This window comes from Ursus americanus, chromosome 14, assembly GCF_024610735.1.
Source record: "Ursus americanus isolate L20-20 chromosome 14, mUrsAme1.1.p, whole genome shotgun sequence".
Lineage (NCBI taxonomy): Eukaryota > Metazoa > Chordata > Mammalia > Carnivora > Ursidae > Ursus > Ursus americanus.
This window is the reverse complement of record NC_142140.1, coordinates 58,464,164-58,491,111: the sequence shown is the minus strand read 5'-3', so window position 1 is coordinate 58,491,111 and position 26,948 is coordinate 58,464,164. Positions and strand designations below refer to the sequence as shown.

At 57.9% G+C, this 26,948-nt stretch overlaps 2 protein-coding genes across 6 annotated transcripts in view; both read right to left on the bottom strand.

The window, feature by feature from the left end:
* Nucleotides 1–15,010, bottom strand: part of GNG7 (G protein subunit gamma 7) — a 120,845-nt gene extending 105,835 nt beyond the window's left edge. For all 3 annotated transcript variants that reach the window (XM_087867421.1, XM_045800099.2, XM_045800097.2), the window contains exon 1: nucleotides 14,875–15,010. The gene's annotated coding sequence lies outside the window, so the exon portion shown is untranslated. The remainder of the gene's footprint in view (nucleotides 1–14,874) is intronic.
* A 2,508-nt stretch (nucleotides 15,011–17,518) lies between these two features.
* On the bottom strand, nucleotides 17,519–25,408 carry DIRAS1 (DIRAS family GTPase 1). 3 transcript variants are annotated; one of them, XM_087867419.1, is made up of 3 exons: nucleotides 25,243–25,408; nucleotides 20,113–20,773; nucleotides 17,519–19,938 (listed from the first exon to the last, which is right to left on the bottom strand). In XM_087867419.1, exons 2-3 carry the CDS (start codon nucleotides 20,703–20,705, stop codon nucleotides 19,791–19,793), a joined length of 741 nt encoding a protein of 246 aa, XP_087723545.1. In that variant the 5' UTR covers nucleotides 20,706–20,773; nucleotides 25,243–25,408; the 3' UTR covers nucleotides 17,519–19,790. The 3 variants fall into 3 exon arrangements, with proteins under 3 accessions (XP_087723545.1, XP_087723544.1, XP_045656051.1); XM_087867418.1 differs by lacking the exon at nucleotides 25,243–25,408 and adding an exon at nucleotides 23,476–23,606; XM_045800095.2 differs by lacking the exon at nucleotides 25,243–25,408 and adding an exon at nucleotides 23,476–23,606 and having other exon boundaries at nucleotides 19,796–20,773.
* Between the last annotated feature and the right edge of the window lie 1,540 nt (nucleotides 25,409–26,948).

The following is a 26,948-nucleotide window of genomic DNA, read 5'->3' as shown; positions in this document are numbered from 1 at the left end:
GGGGGGCCTAACTGAACCCCTGAACCATCACAGAAAACAGGAGTGTGGCTTTCGTGAAACACCAGGGCTCAGGGAACACGTGGAGAGGTGAGGGCTATGGCCATGGTCAGTGCTGCCCAATGAAAACTGGTAACTGTAAAGACCACGAAATGTTGTCAGCAAGGAGAAGAGGCTGCTCAGAGGTAAAGAAGCATGGAACATTATTTCCCGGACGAGGCTGGTTAGAGGCCAGAAATATTAGAGGGCATGGCCCCTCTCCTGAGGGCAGCTCCGAAGGACAGCCATGACCTCAACTGGTTCCTGTGCGGGTCTCGATGTGTAAAGAACCACTGGGAAAGCACTTCCCCAGGGTCCTATAGGACACAAGACAAACACATGAAAGACGTGTATTCCTTGCACACAGTTCTCAACAGGAGAAGCGGGACACTTCTGCCCCTGGGGGACATTAGGCCATGCTTGGGACGTCTGTGGTTGTCACGATGGGGTGCTCCCGGCATCGAGGGGCTGGGGTCAGGGATGCTGCTCAGGTCCCCCAGCGCCTGGCACGCACCCCCGAGAGTGACCTGCCCCAATGTCAGCAGTGCAGGGATGAAGGGGGTGACCCTGCTCTGTCTGGCCCTTAGATCTAAAGGGACTCCTTCCTCTTTATTACAGAGCCAAATCTATGTCACCACCACAGAGGGGAAAACGGCTGCTTAATTACATTTCCATATGTGCTACGGAGAGTTTCCCTAGGGAAGGTGGCCAGTAACGTCACCTGGAGACGGACTCCGCTGTGCGTCTCCCGAGCAGTCTAGGCCCAGCTGTGAGCCCCGAGTGTCCCTCTGTCAACGAGATATCCCAGAGCACTCCAAAATCTCAAACATGTTTTCTTTGGCTTTGATCCCTTTACAAACAATGAGGGGCAGTCCTGCCCCCAGGAGACACTGTGCGGTGTCCGAAGATGGCTGGGGTGGTCACACCTGGGGGCAGGGGGCTGAGACCCCGGCAATGTCAGCAGTGCTGAGGGGAGACCCTGGCTCCCCGGCAGCGCGTCTGGAGGAGGAGGACCGGGCAGAGGGTCGGAGTGCACAGCGGGTGCCGCACCTGCAAGATAAACCCCGCAAAGCAGGTGGCGCACCCACAGCACTTGCCACGATCTCATCTCATCGCCACCGTGACTCGGAGCTGAGTGTTCTCACTTCCCCATTTACAGGTGAGGGAACCTGGAGGGAGAGCCCCCAGGAAGCTGGCAAGGGCTTCGGGGCTGGCTGGGTTATTCTTCGACACTGCGGTCGCTGTGTGCTCATCCTATGACCTGGGGCAGGCTCTGCGACAGCTCGGCTTTCCGACCCGGAGCACTGGGAACAAGGGCCCTCGCCTGAAACGTGGGCAGGGTCTCTCGTTCCCAGTACTGTGGGCACCCGGAGCCAGGTCATTCTCTGGGGTGGGGCCGTCCCGGTTTAAGAGTCAGATCAACAACTTCGGTGGCCGTGAGGGCGTCGGGCACAGAGGGGGTACTCAGTGAATGGTTCAGCTCTTTTTAATCTTTCTGGGGGCTGGGGGTGTAAGGAGGCCGGGCCCAGCGTGGCGCACTCCCGATGGGGGGTCAGCCCCGAGCCCTCCGAAGCGTCTGTATGAGGTGCCAGCATTCCCCTTACTGGCCAGGCAGAGAGACAGCCCTACGCCCTGCTCCTGGACAAGGGCGCAGACAGGACGCCACCCTCCACAGAACCCAGGGGGGCCTGCGTGCTGCCACTCTCCCACAAACCATCACCGGGACATCCAGAAACTCCTAATCCTCGGCCGCCTGCATCTGACCACCAGGGCCTCTGTATGGTGTGCCTGGGGTCCAGTCCCTTGTGTGTGGCTCTGAGCGGAAAGGGGGTGGGTGGCTGCCGCTGATGCCAACATGGTCGCAGCAAAATGCACGTGTGAGATGGGTGTGCAGCACCAGAGGCCCCTGGACCTGAGGTGGGGGGTGCTTTGGCCGCTTGTGTCTCGGGGAGCACACCATCCCCTCCTGGGCTCGGGTACAGAGGCAGAACGGTGAGAATGGAGAAACCACGGAACACAACCACCCAGGGATGGAACGGTTACCAGCCGGTGGGTCGTCCGTCGGGGTCCCCCGGCAACCTGGCCATGCTCGGCATACCCCACATCATGGGGAAGCGAGACCAACTCCTTACTCTGCTCCCACGAGGGCCCTGACCTGGGACGGGGCAGGGGGATGAAAAATGTGTGTGCCTCAGTTTCCCCTTCTACAACACAGATAGAGGTCCAGCCTGGCGAGGCAAGAACAGCAGGCAGCTCCGTCCGCACTTCACCCCTGACCCCATCTGGCTTCGTGGCAGCTCACTGCTAGGAGCCTCAGCTCCTGGAGTGGCCTCTGGTGTCAAGTCCACACCCACCACAAGGGAATCCCACTCCCACATGTGGCCTGGGGTCACCCAGCCTCTGCCACGCCATCTTCAACAACCAGGGACCAATGGCTTCCCAAGACAGTCCGTCTGGTTCCCAAATGAGTCCAGCTTCTAAGCCAGAGCAGCCACTGTGGCTTCTGTCCACACGCCACCAGGAACGGGCCTGATGCCTGCAGTGGCAATTACTTTAAACACACGTAATAACAGCACAATCAGAACAGTGACCACCACACCCTCCCAACCCTTAGGACGATCCAGGGGGTGGGAGTGGGGGGCTCCTACTCCTTTGTGTCCACGGAGAAACAGAAACAGAGAGATTCAAATCACACAGGGAGAAAGTCACCCAGGGCTGAGCAGCAATTCCAACCCCGAAGCCTCACTATGCCACAATGCCCTCCGCGTACCAGAAGGTTCCAGAAAGTCCCGTAATTCCCAACCTTTCACCTCTTCCGTATGTCAGTCCCTGGGTCCCTCTTCCTCGGCAGTGCCACACTTTAACCTTACTCACCGCTTCCTCCCAGAGACCCAGGAGCACCTTCCTGCCCTCCCAACCTAAGCGGCACACGCGTCCGCTTAAGGCCCAGGGCTGGCAATACCAAAGTCAAGGGTGTGACTGCTCAGCCGCTCCGGACACAGAGGAATTCACGCCCTTGTGCCAGACTCACAAGGACAGGACTTAAAATGAGAACATGTCTGTGATCACGGCTCCACGGGGCTTGACCTGAGGCAGAGGGAGGGGAGGGGCTCTAGGGAAGAAAACAGGGCCACTCCCCCACGGCCCTTAACCGTCAATGGTCTCAAGCTCTGAAATATGACCGCTTAGACCAAGAGGTGTTTGGGGGTGTGGCGGGGGGGGGTTGATAAAGTACACAAAATAGAAAATTTACAATTTTAACCAAAGTATACATTTCAGTGGCATCTAGTATATTCACGGAGTTGTGCAACCATCACCTCTAACTAGTTCCAGAACATTCCATCTCCCCAAAAGGAAACCCTGTCCCCATCATTTGTTACCCCCCTTCCCCAGCCTCTAGCCCTCACGAGCTCCCTTCCTGTCTGTGGAGGAGCCTGCTCTGGACGTGTCACACACGTGGACTCACACGCCGTGGGGCCTTCTGTGTCTGGTTCCCTCCCTGAGTGTCGTGGGCTCGGGGTCCATCCCTGGGGCAGCGCGTGTGGGCGCCGCGCTTCTGTTCGCAGCCCAGTGATGCTCTTGTGTGCGGTGGACACGCTGTGCGTATCCCCTTATCCATCGATGGACACCTGGGTGTTTCCACTTGGCGGCTGTTGTGAATCCTGCAGCTGTGAACACTCGTGGGCAGGTTTTCGTGTGGACACGTGTTCTCGTTTCTCTTGGGTGGACGCCCAGGAGTGGAATCGCTGGGTCGGATGAACACCCCACCTTTAACTTTTTTGAGGAACCTCCCAACCGCCCAACTGCCTTCCAGAGCGGCTGCCCCCTCGCGCTCCCCCAGCCCTGCGCGGGCTCCGGGTTGTCCCCGTCCTTGACAACACTTGCTCGTGTCTGTCTGCTGGATTCTGGCCGTCCTGACGGGGTGAAATGCTGTCTCACGGTGGTTTTCATTTGCATTTCCCTGAGAGCTAAATGACACTGAGCATCTTTTCACGTGAGACCAATAATTTTTAAATTTTTTTAAAATGTTTATTTTAAGTAGGCTCCTTGGCCAACGTGGGGCTTGAATTCAAGATCCTGAGATCAAGAGTCATGTGCTCCCCCAACTGAGCCGGCCAGATACCCCGAAACCAATTATTTTTAATACGAGGAACCAGGAACCTGGGAGCTGGCTCCCCACGCTCAATTCCTCGGCTAGAAGGAAGTGTGGCGGCCTGTCCCCGAGACACAAAATCCTACGCACAATGCTGATGGCGCAGTCAGGAAGAGCTACGACGTGGGGGAGCCCCGGGGCTAGGGTCCTTCCTGGCGTGGCTCCCCCATTCTGAACCTCAGCGCACTCATCTGAAGACAGGACCCCAGATGGGCACCTCAGGGATTTGCTCTTGGGGTCAGCGCAGCCCTGGGTGGAAAGCCCCACACACAATGTGAAACGAGACAAGAGTGGCCAGCAAGTCACCTTGACCTGGAGCAGGAGAAGGGGGGAGGGAGAGGGCGAGACACCAACCAACAAAAATGGGAGCTCAGTCTAAAGAAAACTGGGCCAGGCCCCCTGGCGACTGCAGACAGAGGTGGCTGGGAGTCCAGAGGTTCAGAGCATCGGGCGCTAGAGGACACTGGACGCGGGGGGTCGGTGAGAGCAGGGAGAGGCAGAGAGGCAGCCCCAGGAGGGCCGGGCGGATCGTGAGCAAGTGGGGTGTGCCAGTGTGTCCACGCAGAGGGCATTCCAGGCCAGGGAAAGAGGGGCGAGACCCCAGGGTGGGGGCAGGGAGAAAATCCAGCCATGCTGAGAAAGCTGCCCCAGACGGGCTGGCGCGGGGACCTGCCAGCCGAGGCTCAAGGCAGAAACGAGGATGGGGGCAGGGAGGAAATGAACGGAATCAGCCAGAGGGACTCAAATCCGTCCAGAGCCCCCAGGGCTGAGCTGTGAAAGAAGCAGCAAATGGACAAAAGTCCCACCAGGCACAGAAGCACAATCAGTAAGTTTAATAATAGGTGACGGGCCCCACGATGCCGCTCCTGGGCATCCAGCGGCACTGGAACAGCTGTCCACACAGAAGCCTGAACATACACGCTCACAGCGTCACAGTCACAACAGCCACAAAGTATCCAGCAATGGATGTAGGGACAAAGACAACGCGATGCAGTCATACACCAGAAGACCATTTGGACATAAAACATGAACACGCACGGACCCTGAGCCCACGACGCTCGGGGAGGGAACCAGACACAGAAGCCCACATGCTGTGTGATTCTACACGTCTGAACAAGCAGACCCACAGACAGGAAGGGGGCTTGTGGGTGCTGGGGGCCTGGGGGAGGGGGCGGGGAGTCTGTGCTTCCTGGGGACAGAGTCTCCGTGTGGGGAGATGGAAAGTTCTGGAGACGGAGGGTGGGGGTGGCTGCAGGATGGGGTGAGTGTGCTTCATGCCGTGGGGCTGTGCACTTAGAGATGGTTAAGGGGCACCTGGCTGGCTCAGTTGGTTAAGAGTCCAACTCTTGGTTTCGGCTCAGGTCTGATCTCAGGGTGGTGGGATTGAGCCCTGTGTCGGGCTCCTGGGGGAGTCTGCTTGAGTTTCTCTCCCTCTGCCCCTCCAACTCCACCCCCCACACCGGCTCGCATGCTTTCTTTCTCTCTAAAATAAATAAATAAATATTTAAAAGAAAGAAAGGAAAGAAAGAAATGGTTAAGACGGTGAATTTGATGTTATGGGTAATTTGGGTGGAGATGGGTGCGGGGAGCAGCGTGGGACACTGGAGCTGCACTGACAGAGATGGAGGGAGAAGTAGACAGGGACGATGTCTGGTGTGCGGCAGGTGCTCGATCCGTGCTGACGGCCACAGCTGACAGGTCCCCTCCCCTGGAGGCGCAGGACACAGGGCGCATGGTGGGGGCAGCCGTACCCCCAGCACCTGGCACCATCCCGTGGCCGGCATCTGAGGATCATGAGGCCGCTAAGGAAAGGCCTCAGTGCAGCCAGGCAGCTCCCTGCCCCGGGAGGCCGGAGAGAATCCCATCCTTCCCGTAGGGCGCCCCCCCGCTGCCCAGCTCCACTTTCAAAGGACACCCAAACACCTCCCCACAAAACAGCCTGCTTTCCAGCAATCCTTGGCTCCCCCAAACGCTGCACTGACATGTGAACAAAGACCCACGGTGTCCCTTTGGGCAGCAGGTGGACCAGTCGGGAAGGTAGGAACACCGGCGCCATGAGGCGGTTTCTGGCCTTGGGCCGCAGGTGCCCCAACTCTGCTCCCAGATCTGCTCTCAGATCTAAAGCTCCCCCACCTTTTATTAAAATGTGGCACCTACGCAGAGCTGTGACAAGCGCTCAGGGCTGGCGTGTGCTTGTCTCAACCACCAGCAGTGGGACCCGTTCACACCCCTCACCAATGCATGGGTTTGGGACAGGTGGGACCCACGTGTCTCAAATCAGAAGGGAGACGGTCTCCCCAACACCCTGCAGTGTCCATGGCCACAGCATGTGAGACGATGATTTCCCAACTCCCCCAAATTATCTCCAGCACCGCCTGCACTGGGTACGGCGGAGCCAGGACAGAAACCACATCAGGCAGTGAAGGTGGACAAAAGCTGGCAGGACAGAGAACGGGGAATCCAGCATGGGAGAGCCAGCTGTCCCGGGCCCGGGGTTCCCTCGGCAGAAGGAAGGAAGGGTGCAAGGACACACATCCAGGCCTCTGAGCACCTGGTGGATGGGCAAACATGACCTGTGACTGGTGACCAAGGTCAACACCATCAGTGACCTGTGGGTGTCAGGGGCCCCTGGTCCCTGCTGCAATGTGCTGAGAGGGGTCCTCACCACTGTGTGTTCTGCCCCAAACCCCGTAACCCTGGTCTGAACACAAGGAGACATCAGGCAAACCCAGACTGGGGGTCGTTGTGCAAAATTCCTAACCAGGCGTCCTCAAGACTGTCCAGGCGTAAAAGACAAGGAAGGTCAGAGAGGCTGTCTCAGCCCAGAGGGCCTAGTACCACGTGGGGTCCTGGGGCAGAAAAGGACGTTAGAGGAAGAGTGAAATCTGGACAAAGCGTGGGTTTTGGTTAATAGCAATGCGCACAGGTTAACTTCTGAGGGCAACAAAGGCGCCAGGGGGAATACAGGATGTTAGCCAGCACGGCGGTTCGGAGGGGTACGTGGGAACTCTCCACGCTGCCTTCGAGACTTTTCTCACACCTACAATTAGCAGAGTTAAAATGTTATAGAAGAAAAAAACGCATCTCAGAACTCAGCGCACGATCTTTCTCCCCTGGACACTTACCTAACCTTGTGCCCCACTTCTCAGCTAGGGGACTGGGAGCTGAGAGGCGAGGGGACTGGGCCAGTTTGGGAATGAGAGGCAGAGGCAAGGATGGGACCAAGGTCCCCTGTCCTCCTAAGCCCCAAACCCACATGCGGCGGCTTGAGGCTTGTGAATGCTGTGGGCATGGCTTTGTTTCCTTTACACAGAGCTGAGGGGCCCCTGGAATCCGTCAGTGAGACACAGAGACAGGGAGAGAGAAGAAAGACAGATGGGGCGCCAACCTCTTTCTTAAACAGCAAAGTCCGGCCCACCCACAAAGCCCCCCAGCCCCATTTCCTCCCATCGCCTCTTGCTGCCAATTGAAACAACCATCCATTCCCAAAGCACCAGTCTGCCAAGAGACAAAAGGAAAGAAAAGAAACGAGCCTTCCGTTTCTCACCCTGGCCTCGAATATTTAAAACTGCCTACCTGAGGAATGAGCGCTTGTCAGTGCTCAGCCCAAAGACAGAGGCGTTTCTAAGTTCGGCGGGTGTGGAACAGAGACTCGTCCTTGGCTCCAGACGACGAAATTCACTGTGACCCGGCTGCGTTTTCAAACCTGGCTCCGGGCAAACTGTCACTCTTGGACATCATTCTAAAAAAACCGCCCATCGCCTGACGTCAAAATTGTCCATCTGAATATGTGTTTGGAAGACCGTTGCTTCATTGTGTTGCTGTTTTATTTTTCTTTACTTGATCCGCTTTTTCGGTTTATAGCTAAACGGCCTGAGCATGAGACATTCTATATGCGGTTTTACGTGTGTGCGTCTTTAAGTAACGTGATAATAAACATAACTGGCACTTCAAAACGGGATCTATTTGCAGCTCTCGGATGCCATGGTTCATCAAATCTAAGATGCCATTATTTCTAAGATTGGCTGTTACGTCTCGTGACACTAAAGAAAATAAATAATCAGGCTTGCTAAGTATGGCACGCTGTTATGGGGGAAAAAAATCATCCTACGCGTCTGTCCCCAAATCATTAACCTCTGCTCAACCAGGAGGCTATGGGGGTACGAGCTCCGAGCAAGACGGCATCCGAGGCAGCTCTCTGTGGCGTGAACCATCACTTGCTCTCCCAAGACCGATGTTAAAATGAACGGATAAAGCTGAACTATGAAATCCCAAGTTCAAGTCCCAGCACCGCCATGAATCCATGAAACCGGGCCTGTTTCCTCATCTGTAAATCCCGCCAGTTAGACTAGCGGGGCTGACAAACTTTTTTTTTCTCTGTAGGGCCAGAGAATTGGTATTTTTGACTTGCGAGCTACACGGTCTCCTGTGTTGTAGCCTGAACGCCATGGCAAGCAACACGTCAACCAATGTGTGTGGCTCTGTGACAATAAAACTTTATTGGTGGACACCGAAACTTGAATTCTGTATGATTTTCATATGTCATGATATATTATGCTTTCTTTGATTTTTTTTGAAACCACTTCAAATGTAAAAACCATTCTCAGCCCAAGGGCCACATAAAAACAGATGATGAGCTAGATTTGGCCCAAGGGCCGTGGTTTGCCATCACCTGGACTGGAGAGTCAGGGGGCTCTTCCAGAACTGACTTTCTACGACCTTCAATCCACAGTCTCAACCAGCAGATACATCAACAGCTCTAAAAACCACCCACAACATGTCCAAATGCTCAGCTTGCACTCAGATGCCTTTGGGGGTCTTATTTTCTCCTAAAATTTCCCCTAGCCACTTCCTACACCTGTGATGTCCAGTATGCAGCACTGAGCACCTGAAATGGGGCTCATCCTGAGATGTCAGAATCTACAGGTGCAAAATACACACCAGATTTTGAAGACATCGTGCGAAAGAAAGGAAAACAGCACATTCATACCTTCTTCACATTGATGGCGCGTTGAAATGTCAGTATTTTGGATATAAGGTGTTATGTAAAGTGTCTCATTAAAATCTGTTTCACATATTTTGCTTTTGTGAATGCGGCCAGTGGAGCGTTGACAATCACACAAGAGGTTCAAGTCCTGTTTCTACTCAACGGTACAGTTGCTTGGAGTGGAGAACATGGAAGATTAGTTCATAGGAAACTCCACAGCCTACAGAGCTACATCTTCCCCAAAAGGAACTCGAGGTTACTAAGCTATTCTTATCACTTTGCCCATAAAAACAAAATAGTGGAGTGAGGGGGGATGAATTGGGGGAGCACCGAGGATTTTTTAGGGCAGTGAACCTACTCTGTGTGATACCATAATGGTGGGTACGTGACTTTATCCATTTGCCCAAACCCATGGTACAACACCAACGGGGAGTCTGAATGTCATCCACGGACACGGGGTGACCATGACATGTCCTTGTAGGTTCACTGACTGTAACAAATGTCCCCCTCTCACGTGGACGTTGATAATGCGGGAGCCTGGGCAGGGGGACAGGGAGTATATGGGAAATCCCTTCTGCTCAATTTTGTTATGAACCTAAAACTGCTTTAAAAAACAGTTTATTAAAAAAAAAAACAAACCCAAACATACCTTTAGATTCATAAAATCTTATTAGAAATAGTTCAGCCTAATGTTTCCCAACCAGGGGTGATTCTGCCCCCAGGGGACACTGGGCAGTGTCTGGGGACACCTGTGTTTGTCACGACAGGGGGTGCTCCTGGCGTTGAGTGGGTGGGGTCAGGAATGCTGCTCAGTCCCCAACAGTGCCCAGAATGGCCCCATAAGGAGGAACCTGACCCAAACGTCAGTAGTGCCGAGGGGCAGACCCTGAGTGAAATGATATGGAAGATTCGGCCCTGCCTTGGGGCTTGCACGAGGGGTGCTGTGCCCCTCCACCTGCCCCCAGGCAAACTCGTCCGTGCGAAGCTCATCTCTAGCCTGTGCTACACACAGGATCCCCACCTCTCCACCCCCCGAAGGCTTCCTTTCTTGCAGCACCTGTGGCGCTCATGGGACACACAGGCCTGGGCCTGTCTCCACCATTCCCAGGGACCCCCACTCAGAGAGCCAGTCCAGGGACAGAAGGGCCCTGGGTCCCCCGTCTCCACGCCTCCCCACGCATGCACACAAGCCTCTCATTCACGTGGCACTCCCGGCGCCTGGCACCCGCTCTGACGCTTAAAATAGGCACACAAGGCAGCCTCTGTTGGGGAGAGGAAGGCAGGCAGGCTTCAGACAAAGGAGACAGCAAACCGCACCATCCAGGAAAGGGCGCCTGTGCCGAGCAGATGGCAGGAGGGGCAGGTTTCTGCACTCAAAGTGCAGGTCATGGTAGGAAGGTGAAGGGGACCAACTCCCATGTTGCCACCAAGGCTGCATGAGGCATTTCGATTTTGTCAAGTGGGTGATGAGTTGGTAGCGGTGGCAGGGAAATGACGACACATCTGTGCCTCACAGAGCAGATTCTGGCCGTGAGGGGCTGCCCACCTGAGCGGGCCACGAGGCCAACCCACCAGCTAGGATGCGTGGCACCGGAGACTGCGAAGCACTTAACTCAAGTGGAAAAGAGAGACGGAGAACCCAGAGGGCTCACCCCTAGGCCACCCCCAAGCTCCGGTTCAACAGGCCACCAAGTGCCAGGAAAAAGCCACTTAATAGTAGCTTGACTGTTCACTGCAAAATGTGGGGGCAGATGTCCACAGCCAGGTGAAGGGAGAAACAAAGCGTGTCCGGTCACAGGTGGAATATTACTCACCCATGAACAGGAGTGAGACGCCCACCCGCGCTGCCCCGGGGACGGACCCCGAGCCCATGATGCTCAAGGAGGGAACCAGACACACAAGGCCCCACAGCGTGTGAGTCCACGTGTGTGACGCGTCCAGAACAGGCTCCTCCACGATGGGAAGGGGGCTCGTGGGGGCTGAGGGCCGGGGGCTGGGGAGGGCAGGGAACAGGGAGTGAAGGTTAATGGTTATAGGGATCTTATATGAGTGATGGAAAGCTCTAAAGGTTTATGGGGATGGTTACACAGCTCCATAAACTTCCCCCCAAAACAGAAGTCTATGCGTAAAATGGCTGAGTTTTATGACATGGAAATTGTACCGCAACTGCAAAATGAAAAGCAGTAAGATCTTCCCCCTTGCAAAGTTCTCAAGGAATACTAGTAGCCGTTTCTGGAAGAGTCTCAGAGCTGCAGGAAGCCACCCTGTGTGCCAGCTGGCAGGGTGGACGAGGAGGAAGATGGAGGCCACCCCCCCCCCCCGCCCCCAGGGACAAGTCACTCCACCTTTTCAGCTCCCCCAACTGGTCTCCAAGGTGTTCTGGGTGACACACGCCATGACTTTCCTCTAGACCCTGAAGAGAGGGAGGCCACGACGAAGGTCAGCCCAGAGAGAAGCAATGAAAAGCCAGGTCCAGAACTGTGGAAAAGAACAGCAGGAAGCAGGGGGAGGCTCCTCGGAGTGCAGAGGCCAGCCGTTAACGGACCCGGGCACGCGGCAGACGCAAGAGAAACCTTCCCCGAACAAAGATCCAGTTGGGCAGTCATCTGCTCCTGCCAGGCACAAAGGAGGACAGGGGGTAACTCTGTATCGACACCCAGCAATCGTGCAACTGTCCTGGTAACCGTCCTCTCTAGAAAGCTCCAGAAACTTCCAGAGTCATGGAGGCCATGCACAACGACCCTTTTGTAAGGGAACTACAAAGGGCTTCAAGAATAGGAATGACCTAGTAAATGCCATTTTAAAGACTATTCTTGGTTTCCAGATGCAAATGAGAAAATCTGTAACAACACCTTGAACGGAAGAAGCAGCTCTTACTCTACTACGTGGTGCCCAAAAATAACGCACCCATTCAGTCAACACAGAGCTGAGTCTGTCCGAGGTAATTCATATTCCATCGTCCTTCCCTTCAAACCACTGGGCCCCGCGCTTCACGCAGCACAAAATGCGAACGGAAAACAATGGCATCACAGGATACTTTCTAAGGAAGACCAAGCATCACCCGTACAGCTCCGGCATCTCTGCAAGTCTCACGTGCAAGGTCAAAAACAGGGAAACAAATCCAAACAGTGGCATCTTTCAACGCTTGCGACGTAGCAATTCATCCCGTGGGCGAGATCACTCGAGTGTGCGTGCAGAAGCCACACGGAAGACCCACCGAGAAAGTAGTGGCATCGCTCGAATCCTCTAAAAGCATTTTTCCTCTCCAAATGAGAGCACTACAAGACTTACAAAGCAACCCCAAACCTGAGTGGCCGAACTTCCTAAGGATCAAAGGTGATCCAAGGGGAAAATAACCTCATTTTGCCTAGAGCAGGGGGTTCTCCACTGGGGTGATGCCGCACCGAGGGGGCACTGGGCAGTAGTCTGAGGACGTCTGTGGTTGTCACGACTTAGGGTGCTGCTGCGTGAAGTGGGTGGGGCCAGTGGGTGCCCCAGAGACAGTGACCCCACTCCGACAGCAGTGCCAAGCGGAGAGACCCGGGTCCATCATATGAGCTCCATTTGTCAAGTTCATATATTTAAAGAGCATATAATTGCAGCCCAGTGGTTCCCTTTGGGGTACAGATTGGACTGGCTCCTGAGGGGTACACCTAAATCAGAATGACCCATGCAACCTCTCTTAAGAGGATGTGCCTGTTTCTGGACAAATCTTCAGAATCTCCTGGTCTCAGACCCTTCCTCCTTTTTCATTTTTTTCCTCAATTTAATGAATTGGACCTCCCCCCCCCCCAGAGATTCTTTTTTAAAGCTCCAGGGGTGATCTCATGTGTACCCCAAGGCTAAAGGACTAGAGTCAAACTCCAGCTGATGATTCCTTCCCTCTCCTCCTCTCCCCTCTGTAACAACCCAGTAATTCTACCCACCCACCTTCCCCCCTCCCAAAAAAACCTTAATTTAGAACATTATTATCAACGCCTCACGTCCCCTGCCATGTGCCAGGAGCGTGCTAGGTGCGTGCATTCCCTCATCTGACCCCCCAGCACTCCTGTGAGGTGCCTGCTACTGCTTTCTCATTCCCGTTTCACGGAGGAGCAAAGTAAACTCCCAGAGGCCCCATGGCCCGCCAGCAGCTGGAGCCCAGCGGGGAACACAGGCCCGCCGTCCAGAGCCCACTACACTCTTCATTTCCGTAAGACCTCAGCACCCGACTGAACAAGTTTGTGAACTTGGCTTCTCTGCACCTGGACACCTAGCAACAGTCGAAGCCTCTGAGCTGCTGTTCATCACGCCTGTCTTCTCCCGCCCACCTTCCAGCCCCTAGCAACCCCCGCTCCCCAGGAAAAACAAAGTGCCACCCACATCCCTCAATACCATCGTCCCCAAAACTCCCACCTTGGCTCCTCGTTCCCGAGCCCAAAAATTCCTGAAAAATTCAGTCACCAACATGAACCTTTCGGCTTATACCCTACATCCTAGAAGCTGACCTCCCAAAGTATGTTGGACTCCCATCTCCTCCAGCTCACGGCCACCCCCCTCCTACACTGAATGATTAGCCCCCCAAAAGTAGTGGGCAAGTGGCCTCCACAATCCTTGTAACTGACTTCTAACAAGACCCCCCATTTCCTCCTGACTAGTCGTTCTCCCCAAAACACCAGCACCAGGTTTCACAGCCCTCCATCACTGGGCCCCCAGGGCCCTTAGACCCCTGCTGAAAGTGGCCTGGCCCTCCCCTCACTGGGCCACCTTTCTCAGCTCGTCTTGAGGGGGGACTCCTCAATCACTCCTCCCTCGGTCCCCAGCTCCACCCCTGGCTGCACTCCTCAGCCTCCTCCCCGCCTGCCTGCGACCCCCAACTCCCACCACAGCCCCCTCCCCAGCTAACCTCCACTTTCAACTCCACTCCCAGCCCCTCCTCAAATAACCTCCACCTTCAACCCTAGCACTATTCCCCCTCCCTTGCTAACCTCGACCCCCAACTCCACCCCCACCCTTCCCCTGCCGACCTCCACTGCAGTCCGAGCCAGGACCCCCAACTACAGCCCCAGCCCCTTCTTCACTGACCCTGACCCCCAACTCCCAACCGGATCCCCCCCCGCGCCCCGGCCCCTTCCTCACCGACCGCGACCCCCAACTCCTGCCCGTACCCCAGGCCCTTCCTCACTGACCGCGACCCCCAACTCTGGACCGGACCCCGGGCCCCAGCCCCTTCCTCACTGACTCCGACCCCCAACTCTGGACCGGAACTCCGGCCCCAGCCCCTTCCTCACTGACGCCGACCCCCAACTCTGGCCCGTACCCCCGGACCCAGACCCTTCCTCAATGACTCCGACCCCCAACTCTGGACCGGAACTCCGGCCCCAGCCCCTTCCTCACTGACGCCGACCCCCAACTCCGGCCCGTACCCCCAGACCCAGACCCTTCCTCACTGACCGCGACCCCCAACTCTGGACCGGACCCGCGGCCCCAGCCCCTTCCTCACTGACCGCGACCCCCAACTCCGGCCCGTACCCCCGGCCCCAGACCCTTCCTCACTGACTCCGACCCCCAACTCGGTCCGCAGCCAAACTGGAGCCCTCCCAAGGCGCCTTCCCCGGGCCGCCCCGGCCTGCCCTCCGCCCGGGCCTCGCCCCTGCCCCCCGGGCCCGAGGCGGGGACGGCGGACCCCGGCCCGGTCCACGGTTGCACGCGCCCTTACCTGCGCTCCGGCCGCCGCGGCCGCCTCAGCCCCGCCGCGCAGCCGAACCCGCCGCCTGGCCGGCGAGCGCCCGCTCCCTCCGCGGGGCGGGGCCAGAGGGCGGGGGACGGGCACCGGCAGCCAGCGCGGCCAATCGGGAGCCCCGGCGGCGGGAGGCCCCGGCCGGGGCGGGGCATAGGGAAGGCAGCGGGGTAGGCTGCACCCAAGCGAGGGGGCGGGGCTCGCGGCGCGGGCGGGGCCAGGAGGCGGAGCGCTGAGTGGCACCGCCGCTGGCCACCCGCGAGCGGGGACCGCGTGGGGGGCGGGGCTATGCTGATTTGCAAATAGGCCCGCTGTGGTGGACTCCACCGCCCGCGACTAGCGGATTTCCAGAGGTGACTCGGTGACGTCAGTGGGGTGCGAGGCGCTCGGGGAATTCGAATCCAAAAGCCTAGCTCCTGGGCCTCACTTGCGGGAGAGGTATATCCCTTACTCATAGGTCATTTGACCTGCGGGGCAATAATAACTGCCCTCTTATTTTGAACCCTCTGCCTAAGGCCAAGAGGTGAAATTACATTGTTCCCATTTTACAGAGGTGGTAACTGAGTCTCAGGGAGGTTAAATCCAAGGTCATTTGCCCAAGCCTTTCTCATAATTTCCAGGGTTTCTCAATTTCCTAACTTCTGGGCCTGGATCTAATGAAGCAGGTTCAGGGGCGCTTGGGTGGCTCAGATGGTTAAGCCTCTGCCTTAGGCTCAGGTCATGATCTCAGGGTCTTGGGATCCAGCCCCACATGGGGCTCCTTGCTCAGTGGGGAGTCTGCTTCTCCCTCCGTCTGCCTCTCCCTTCCATTTGTGCTCTCTCTCTGTCTCAAATGAATAATAAAATCTTTAAAAGATAATTTAGAAAAATGAAACAGCAGTTTCCTTGGCCCCCACCCAGATTGATTGATCGAGAATCCTGTGGCCACTGGACCCCTGGAAGGTGTATTTTTAATAAGCTCCCCCTGGGGATGTCAGAAAGTGTACAGTATGTCTGCAAAAGCATCGACAGTCAGGGAGGGGAGAATTTCTTACGTGGGAAGATGGAGCCACCAGATTCCAAGACTCCTAGAACTTTGTGCAATATACTGATATTCTGTGATCTGAGCCTCTGGCCTCCCAGCTGAGCGCGCCCCCCCGCCCCAGGGCTCCTGTCATCCCTGCAGGAACCTCCCCACTCATCCCCTGCAGTACACAGAGAGAACCAGGAGCCTGGGGGCCAGCATCTCACTCCTCAGCCCACATCTCCACAAAGGAATTGTTACCTAAACAAGGGTCAAAAACTGGTGGCCCCCAGGTGGGATGTGGCCCCAAAATCCTTTAAAAATGTAAGTTCATTGCTAACATTTAAAAATAAGGACATTTCACCAAAAAAGAAATCTAGATTTCCAGGCCCTCTTGAAAAATCAGAAGGTCTGGCCATTCCTGGGCTGTTTGGGGGAAGTGGCTGAGCATGCTTCACCCAAGGACATTGCCGTCATGTGGCCCCAAAGACAGAGCAGGACCAGGACTGCGGTGAGGCCAGAAAGGCACTCTTCTCAAATCCCAGACCTAAAGGGGTACCAATACAAAACAAAACAAAACACAGAAAACCTTGCTATCAAGATAAATACTGTGTTAATGCAATATTTTAAAAATTCAAAACAAATGCAGAAAGAATCCAGGATGAACAAAACACCAAAATGTGACAGTAAAACAAGATCCGATGGCACATTCGTGCCAACCACCTCCCTTGCTCCTTCCAGGCCCTGTCAGATCCCATCTTTATTTAAAATACTGGTATTTTGGGGTTCCCAGGGTGGCTCAGTCAGTGAAGCATCTGCCTTCGGCTCAGGTCATGATCTCAGGGTCCTGGGATCTAGTCCCACGTCGGGCTCCCTGCTCAGCTCGGAGCCTGCTTCTCTCTCTCCCTCTCCTTCTGCGATCTCTCTCTCAAATAAATAAATAAAATCTTGAAATATATATATTTATATATATACAAATTTATATTTATAGTATAAATTTATAATATACATGTAAATAATTTAATTTATATTATATATATATGTATCTTATATATTGGTATTTTTTTCACCATGGTTTCCTTTGCACTAAGTATTGCTTTAAAATATGTGTCTTGAGGGCTGAGTTTTTGGTGTTCCCCACTTAAGTTTTGTGCTCCTGGTGAGTGCCTCACTCTCCTCACCCTTATTCTGCCCCTGCTTTCAAACTCTGCCCCAAGCCAACATTCAGCAGATAGGGAAGCTGAGGCCCTACAGTTTCCTCCTCATGTAAAAGAGGCTCATAGCACCTGCCATTCCCTGCATCTGGAGTAAGGGCTCCAGCAGGGCCCGTGGGGTCTCTTGTGGGGAAGCCACCTGGAGAAGTGCTGAACTGTCTTTGTCACAAATGTTCACTCTTCCCATAGCACCTTTCTTTGTCTCCTTCCCTCACCCCAACCCATCTCCCCCATCCCCCACCTCCTCCCCATTCCCCACCTCCATCCCTCACCTCCTCCCCATCCCTCACCCCCATCCCTCACTTCCTCCCCATCCCTCACCCCCATCCCTCACCTCCCATCCTTCATGTTTATCTTTTGCAGGTGGTGGACTGCCCTCCCTGACGCCAAAGAAAGGGCACTGATGGGGAATGCAGGATCCACTTCTTTATTGCAGGAAGACTATTTCTAGAGCAAATGCTACACAGACCCCACAATGTGGGGGGCGGGGGGCACCCACATGCAGGGGGAGGAGGGGCAGGGGTGGAATCACAGCAAGCATGGCCTGGCATGGTCCCCAGAACCAGGGATGCCCAGGCAGGATGGGCCAGCAGCTGGGGCAGGTCAGGCCCCTCCTGCTCCAGAACCCCTTTCTCCCCAGGGGACCATGGCCTGGGGCAGGGAAAGGCCTGGAGGTGGGCAGGGCCCCAGGGAGATTGTGCTATCAGGGTGTGTCCCTGAGAAAGGGCTGCAGACCCCTGCCCAGCAAGGCCGGGAAACGCTCCCGGGGTGGGGAAGGGAGCAACACCAGCTGCTGGTGGGCCCTGGACCCGCCGCAGGATAAAGGGGCTCAGCTGTGCTCCGGCAGGATGCTACCACCTTTTCCAAGGGCCTGTCCATGTGCCAGGCAGTGACACACACGCTTGCACACACACACTCCCTCCCTCTCTACACAGCGTGCCCAGTAAACATTTGCGGAGTCCCATGAACACAGACAAGACCAAACACATGGCTACCAGGATGGACACAAACAGTCCGTCTTACCTACAAACAGTCCCCGTGGGGTCACATGACCATACCTCGACATGCCCTTTCTCATGCACGTGCACACAGGTCAGTCCCAACGCGCATAGGAACACGCCAGCACACACGTGCAGCTCCGTCACCCCCGGGACGCCCGACTCTGCGAGCAACCCCAGGAGAGACCCACGTGCCAAGGAGCCACAGGGGGCTGACGTCCAGGGAGCAACAGAGCCCCTCGGGCCTGTGACTGCGGAAAACTTAACGCCGCTGACAGCCGCGTGAGCTTGGGAACAGATGGGTCCCCTTTCGATGAGACGGCAGCCAGCCCGCACTCTGCTCACAGCCTTGCGAGGTCCCGAGTGGAAGTCTCAGGCAAGCCGTGCCCAGGCTCCTGACCCCCAGGAACACAGATGACAAACATGTCCAGTTTCTGGTGGCTGGCTTTGTGGTCATTTGTGAGGCACCAACAGCTGACCGCTACATAGCCGAGAGCCACCTCGCTATGAAGTCACAGGCTCGGCGTTCCTCAGACAGAACCAACAGGTTTATGCTGCGGTCCTATGAATCACGTCACCCACTCCCCAAAATACAACACTTACAGTCACACTTACGCTGGTACGAAGGTTCCCATCGACACAAATCACCAGTCCTGTCGACGACCACACTGCCCACCCTACGTCCAGCCTACACCATTACTACACGGAGACCGTGACGGAGACTTACCACCCAAATGACAGGCACACACGCACACGTGCACGCACGGACCCATGCTCAGACCCAAGACGTCTGCCTGTGCGCACCAAGTTACACAAATATGCCATCCGCGCTCTCCCCCCCAGGCCTACAGCTCACCTCCATGCTCGTCAGACACAGCCCTGCAGGGTCCCGTGGGTGTGCAGGTAGCCGCACACTCTCGGAAAGCGCTCAGAACCTCATGGTGGCAGAAGCACCCTGACTCCAGGAAACACACCTTCCTGGGCAGAGCCCCCTTCTCTGGGGCACAGTTGGCGGGAGGCAGTGGGCTGGGTAGAGCTCTGCCTCGATTCCCCTCAGATCCTGCTGGTGCTGGGTCCAGCTGCCTGTCCCTGGATGGGGCCCCAGGTACCCCCTCCCCAGCACCCCATGTGCCCCTGCCTGAGGCTTGGTGGTGACAGGCTGTGCCAATCTGTGGGGGCCGTGTCTGGGAATGCACCCCATATTCACGCTGGACGGTCCCCTTGAGTTGTGCTGTGGCCATGAGCCAGTCCTAGGCCTCCCCTGCCTGCACCCTGGGCCTCACCCCAGGCGGGACGAGGAGTGGAATTCCAGGCTGGCAGGGGGCTGCTGCTGGCTCTGTGGTTATTGCCTGGTGGCCTGAGACCCATCCCGCAAGCCTCCCCCCCACCCCGAGGCTGTGGGGACAGGGGTGAGGATCGATCTGGGACCTGGGGTGGGGGCACAGGACAGAGGTCATGAAGGACAGAGCAGGGGCAGTGTGTGGTAAACACCAAAGAGGGGAAAACAAACTCTGAGGTCCATGTGCGTTTCAGCTCCCCCTCCCCAGCAGGGTCACAGTGATCTGATGGGGGAGACACAGGTCTGGCTAGGGCACCCAAGGGAAAGAGACAGAGACAGGCAGAGACAGGGAAGACCTGGCGTCCTCGGTCCCAGTGGGGACAGGCAGCTTCCCCATTTTCTCATGTGCGGATCCAGGGGGCCACCTCCAGCACTTGGCTTTGGGGGGTGCAGACAGGCCTGGGGGGGGAGGGCGGGAGGCAGAGCCATGCGGCAGAGCCAGGTTGGAGCCCCAGACCTGCCGCGGGCTCACCGGGGCCTCGGTTTCCCCTGCAGAGGTGTTGGGTGAAGGAAGAGAAGTGGAAGAGATGAGAAGGAGAGAGAAGAAGGTGGGGAGGAGGGCAGGGAGGACCGGAGGGCCGGGAGCAGAGGACCGGAGGAGGAGGGGGAGCGGGGGCGTTGGGAGAGGCATGGGCCGGCTGGTGGCGGGCGTTCTGGGCTCACATGAGGAGGCATTTGCCCTTGACGCGGTCTGTCCTCTTCTGTTTGCTGGAGCGCTTGCCGTCGATGTTCAGGCTCATGTTCCGGCGTGTCTCCAGCGTGAGCAGCTCCTGGAAAAGCTCCTTGACGTTGTAGTTCATCTTGGCCGACGTCTCCATGAAGGCGCACTTCCACTCCTGGGCCACGGCCTGGGCCTCGCGGGTGTCCACCTCCCGCTGCGTCTCGTCGCACTTGTTGCCCACCAGCATGACGGGGATGTCCTCGACGCTGCCCTTGATCTGCACGATGAGCTTGTAGATGGGCCCCAGCTCCTCCAGCGACTGCTTGCTGGTGATGGAGTAGACCAGGATGAAGGCGTGGCCCTTGGAGATGGACAGCCGCTGCATGGCCGGGAACTGGTGGCTGCCGGTCGTGTCGGTGATCTGCAGCGTGCACACGCTCTTGTCGCAGCTGATCACCTGCCGGTAGGTGTCCTCGATGGTGGGGATGTAGGTGTCCCGGAAGGTGCCCTTCACGAAGCGCAGCACCAGCGAGCTCTTGCCCACGCCGCCCGCCCCGAACACCACCACTCGGTAGTCGTTGCTCTGCTCAGGCATCTTCCTCGCAGGGGCTGGGGGTCGGGGCCGGGAGGGCTCGTGCCAGCTGCTGGAACCCCAGACCGACCCTGCACAGAGAGGAGTGTCAGGCACCAGAGGAGTGTCAGGCACCAGAGGAGGGATGGCTCTGGGCCCCTGGGGGTGAGGTGATGGTACGAGGGGCAGCTTCTCCTCGGAGAAGGCATCTCTCCTGCGTCCCGGGAAGGCCCTCTGGTTGGTTTGGCTGACTTCGCAATTCCGCCCTGCATGCAGGCTTGGAGCCAGCCCCCTCTGCTTGCTTCCCTGCCCCGACACATTCTGGGGCCCAAGCTCGCTCCCAGAGGACCCTGGCTGGAAGACGTGCAAAGATGCCCATGTGCAGGGCACTAACTCCTTTCCTCACCTGCATGCTCCCCTCCCAGGCTGCACTGGCTTCTCCTTCGCTTCCCAGGGTGGCCATGGGCTCTCGGAAGCCAGCGGACCTGGCTCTGTGACCTAGGCAAGCTGCGTTGCCACCCCGAGCCTCAGTTTCCTCCTCTGTGAAATGGTGCCTCTCTCCAGCACCCCCAGGCTTCCTGCTCTTCCCTCAGCCCAGAGGCTCTTGAACCTCGTGGAGGCCACGTGGTCGGGCATCTTTAGCCTGCCTGTCCTCTTGGGCCCGGAGGTGAAAAACCTGGTGGCCCAGGGAACTGGCACCATAAAGCTCCTCTCCTCTCTCATCCCATAGGTGCAATCCTGAGGCTGGAGATCCGAGAGCCACAATTTGCAAATCATGGCACCAATTCCTGACAGCGGCCCAGGTCAGAGGTGAGAAAACAAGAACTGGACCCAGTGAGAAAGGTCCCCACTTCCTGCATTCTGCCTCCAGACGAGTCTGGCCTGCTGTGGCCTCTGGTTCAAGGTCTGCTGTTTCTGGAGGAACAGATCTTCCTAAAAGGGCATCCTCCTAGCCTCTCTCTCTGCACCTGTACTCAGAGAGGTCCAGTGTCCTTGCGAGGTCACACAGCACAGCAATTCCTGAAATGCTGTGGGTGGGGGAAGAGGCCTGGGCTGGGGGTGGGACAGCAGAAGAGTTGTCCCCAGCATCTGTGTCCTTACTTAGGGAAAGCAGGACACCGTTTCCCTTTCTCCTTCCCAGCGGTCTCTGAGGGCCCCTCCGTACGGAGGTAGGTCCACAGTGGGAGGAAGGAGACACAAGGTTGCGCCTGGACCAAGTTACCTCCCTCAGCTGTGTGTGGGCTGTAAGGCTAGGTGGTGTGAAGCTGGCGGTGAGGCCCCGGGGTCCCCGAGCCTTGGTTTTGTCACAGTGCCTGCTGAGACAAGCAATGTGGAAGCTGGATAAAGCCCAGGCCAGGCTCCTAGAACCGGGGGTCCTCGGTAAAGATGCACGATCGTGATTACCAATCACGAGGGCTCAGGGTGTAAAGCACTCAGCCGCCCATGCGTTGTAGAGGCAGGTTCCGAAGGATCAAAAGTACCAGGTTTGCCAAAAACAGGACAATCAAAGTAAGAGCAGACACATGCCCCGCTTCCGTGCGAGGCACACTGTACGTGCTTACCAGTCCTAACTCCTCGTAGACACCAGGCATGTTGGGGACATGCATGGCAGTTCTCAGCATTGGGAGGAAGCTGGGGGGGGGGGCGGCGAGGGGAGCCAGCCAGCTCTGCAGGCACTGCCCTTCCCCAGGTGGGCACCTGGAGAAGGGGGCACATGAGAGCGCAGCCAGGCACCACCATAGATGGCTGGGGACCCAGACCACCCTTGCCCTGCTCTGGGTCCAGACCCCCTGGCAGGACTCCAGGCCCATCAGCAGCAGGACGACCTCCAGGAGGGGACCTTCTGGGGCCCGAGTCCCTGGAGTAGGAGCCCCCATTCACTAACCCCCAAGTCCATGCCAGGCACCTACCTGGTGCTGTTCGAATCCCACCCTCACCTCCTGTGGGGTGGGGGTAGGGGGTTGTAGGCACTGAGGCTCAGAGGGGGGAGGCCCTGGCTCAAGGTCACAGAGCAGGGAGGCAGCAGAGCAGAGTAGGATTTGAATTGGGCCCTGGTTGGCTACACAGCGCAGGGTCCTCCTGTGCAAGGGAGCCCTCCCTGACGCTCCCGGGGGCCAGGTGAGCAGGCCTTGACCTGGGGGAGGGCACAGGACACACACACACACACACACACACACACACACACACACACACACACACTGCTTAACCAAATGGGGGAGGGGTCGACCTAGGGACTGCCTGACTAATGACGGGGGCCTGAGGGAGGGGAGGCACACTCAGGGGTCCAGCCCACGGCTCCGCTTGGCCACCGAAGGCTCTCAGTGGTGGGGGAAGGGCCCGACCAAGGGAGGGGCTCCTGGGTGAGGGGCTTGGCTCAGCCGAGGGTCAGGAGGCTGAGCGGGTGCTCGGCGGGAAGACGGGCCCAGGGCCCGCCTGGCCCCTCACGAAGGGGGCTCTGACCGAGCAGGACCGACCCACCCAGAGAGGGGGATGCGGCGGGCCTGGGGGAGGGGCTGGCTTGGCGGAGGGGCGCGCGGCAAGTACCGCGGGGGCGGGAGGGAGCCCAGGGGGAGCTGTCCAAGGTGGGCGCCCCGAGGGCGGCGCGGCCGGGGCTCCACGGACTGGGGAGGGGTCCGGGCGGGGGCGGGGGGCCACCGGGAACAGGAGGGCCCGGCCCCGCGGCCGCAAGGGTGGGGCTCGGACAAAGGAGGGGCGCGCGGGGAGAGGGCCCCGCGGGCCTCGCGGGTGGGGTGCGGCGGGGCCGGGCGCACCGGCCCCCGCCCCGGCCGCCTACCTGGGCGCTCGTCCTGCGGCGCCGCCGCGGCTGCTTGCTGGCCGGCTCGTGTCCGCTCGGGCGCCGCCGCCCCCCGCGCGCCCGCCACCCGCCCGCCGGAGCCGCCGCCGCCGCCGCCGCGCCCGCGCCGGTCCCCGCCCGTCCCCGCCCGCCGGGCGCCGCGCTCCGCCCCTCCCCGGGGACCCGCGCCCGGCCAAGGTCACCGCCGCCCGGACCCCCGCCCCGCGCACACGCACTCCTGCCAGCGCCCCTGGGAGTCGCCAGGCCGGGGGCGGGGGAGGGGGCGCGATGGGGTGGGATCTGCCTGTCTCTTTGGGAGCCCCGCGCCCCAGGGTCACCCTGGAGCCAGGGGCTGGGCAAGAGCGGGGCAGCGTCGCGTCACCCGGGAGCCAAGGGAAGGGGCTGTTGGCGGAACTGCATCTTAGGGCCCCGGCGTTGGTGAGGTGTGCTGGGGCTTTGCTGGGATGAAGACATGATGAACGGATAAAGGGATGTATGAGAGAGCAACGGTGGCCCAGGGGGCTCCCAGACAAGGGGAGTGTGCCTGGAGACCCCTCCCCCATCCTAGGGGCTTTGCCCTGCCAGGGGTAGGAGAGGGGTGCCAGAAGGGAAGTGAGTACAGCACTAGGTCTGCGTTCGTGCCCCTAAGGGCAACCCACCCAGGGGGAGAGGACAGTGATAAGTCTGGGAGACCATTTGAAGTGGGGGTGTGCAAAGGGGACTGGGGGGCTGTGTTTGTGGGTTTTGGTAGGAAAATATCTATCTTCCTCAAATAGGAGTTGTCTCTGAGAATAGATGTTTGCGTTTCAGCAGTCCCTGGTTGTTTGAAGTCTCTGTGTGCCCACATTTAAGGCAACAAGATACCATCGCTCTCTCCCTCCTGAAGGACTAGAAGGGAGGCAGAGGCTCATCTCAGAGGAGACTGGACTTTTGGGTGCACCAACCGGACGAGGGGTGGGCATAAGGCAGTCCCAGGCTCCCCAAAACCTGTTGGAATAAGATGCCCCTTGATAGGGAGGCTGACACTCAGGTCCCACAAGAAGGGATTTCTGGGGTCAGAGCAATCGGAGGGGGAGCAGTCTGGTGGATGGTGAGCTCCGCATCATGAGTGTGTGAGCAGAGGCTCAGATGGAGCCTTCAGGCCCCTCTGGCTCTTAGCTTCTTGACTCTCATTGACGCACCATCTCTCTGCTCTGACTGAGGTCGATGCTTCCTCCTCCCGTGGAAACACAGGCACTGCTCCCATGGAGGCTGGGCCCCTGAGCTTAGTCCTGCTTTCAGGGCTTGGAGGTCCCCATTTCTCCCTGATCCAGCCCCTCCACTTCACCCACAGGCCTCTCCCACCTAGGCGGTCCCACCTGCCTCCTTCCTAGTCTCCCAGAATCACCTCTCCAGCCCTCCTTCCCGCATGGGCATCCAGTGCCCAGCTTCCAACATCGGCCTCCCAAACCCTAATGCTGCCTATGGCTCCCTTCGCCTCCAGGTCAAATCCAGCTTCTCACCTGAGTCTCCTGCTGGTCCCTGTGGGCTGCTTGGAACTATTCCCTGGGCACATGTCCCTCCTGCCCTGTCCTGTTGTTGGCCCTGTGGGGGCACCTCAGAGGATGATCTGGCCCCAGCCCCTCATCTCGGGGTGCCCTCAACCAGAGATGGAGACCGCTCGATCGACAGACAGAGAATAACTTCTGGTTTGGGTTGCCATGTCCCAGCCAAGCGCCCCTCTGAGCCTGTGTCCCCATCTGTGAATGAAGATCACTGCTGTCTCACCTTTCAGGGGTGCAGGGAGCAATCAGGATGACGTTCATCTTCGAGGGGCTGCCAGGTACATAGGAGCCCTGAGGTGACAGCCCCTCTCCCTCCCATTCCAATGGCCTGCCTGCCTTGGTCTCCTGAGTAACCAGCCTGCACTTGGGCCAGGCCTCCAGCCTCTGGCCAGCTCTCTGGCTCCTCCGGGCGCCTGCCCAGGCCAGGCCAGGCTGACTCATGCGTAGGAGCGTGGGCACAGGCAGCAGCTCCGCTCTGCGGCTGCTATTTATAGCTCCCAGGCCAGGCTCTTGGCCTTGTGAGCCTGGGGAGGACAGGCCTGAGTCCCCTCTGTGCTCTCCCAGGGCATGGGGGCCCAAGCCCCCATTGGAGCACCCCAAACTAGGATAGCAGTGACCCTTGCCTTTAGCTGCCTGGGAGAGCCCTGGCTTATGTGAGCAGGGCTGGGAAGAAGCTGGCTGGGGCTGGAACTCGGGTCCATTGGGCTCTGAAGCCACAACCCAGCCTTCTTGCTATCCCTGGCTGGTTGTCCCTGTTGTGCAGATATTCTGGAGGACAACTGTTCACCCGCAAAGTCCCAACTCCTCACCTGGCCTGGCCACCCATGGGACTTCTCCCTGCCTCAAAGCTCTGGGACAGGGGGGGCCACACTGGCCTTGCTTATCCCCACCCCACCCCACTGGGGGCAGTGCTGCAGGGGGAGGAAGATGGCTGGGTTGCATTCTCTGCTCTCTCTCTGTGCTCCCAGGATTAATGCAATTATGCGGGCAAAGCAGAGGCCGAGGGTCATGGTCTCTAGCAGATGCAGTTTGGTTTTTTGTTTGTTTTTAAGTTTGGCGTCAAGATTCGAAGATAAGAAAATCATTTGTCAAAATCTGGTTTGCCTTGGAAAATGAATAGGCTGGCACTCCCAAGCCTGAATTCTGCCGGTCAGCCTCTCCAGGAGCGGGACCCCAGCCCCGGGTGAAAGATGCCAGTTCTTCGAAGCCATCTGCTTCGAAGAAGGCAGCCTGGGGTTCCTCCCAAAATACAAGGTGCTGCTCTAATCCTCTTGAGGAGAGGTGGGACTGAAGTCTTTGCCACAGGCAGGATAAAGCCCTACGATGCTTGGGTATTTTTACAGACCGCCAGGGCAGCTGTGGGCAGTCAGGAAAACAAAGGAGCACGACTCACGGCCTTTGCACAGACTGTCCCCCTCCCCCGCACAGCCCCACTGGAAGAGCTCTTTGCCCATCTTCCTGGGACTCCAGTGTGGCCCCCAGGGACGTCCTCCCTGACCAAGTTGCTAAAAGCATGTGCATTTTCCTTGTCTCTCTCCCTTCACTTTGCTTTTTCTGTCTTCAGAGAATTTGTTGGCTCGCTGATGCTGCATTTCACATTGATACGTCATCTGTCTCTGTCACCAGGCGAGCTCCATGCATCCCAGGGCAGTGGGCCTCACCCTTGGGTGACTCTGGGGTATTTGTTGGGAGATATTCATGGCGGCCATGACTGGGGTGCTCCTGGCATCACATGGGGGGGCCAGGGATGCTGGTCACCACCTCCCCCCCCCACACACACACAGGGCCCAGGACAGTCTGGTCTCAGCAGTGCTGGGAGAGAGACCCGGAGTCGGGCAATGGATCTCAAATGTGTCCCCAGACCAGCAGCATCAGCACCACTTGGGGGCCGGGTGGCAATGCTGATCCTGCAGCCCCGCCCCCAGCCAG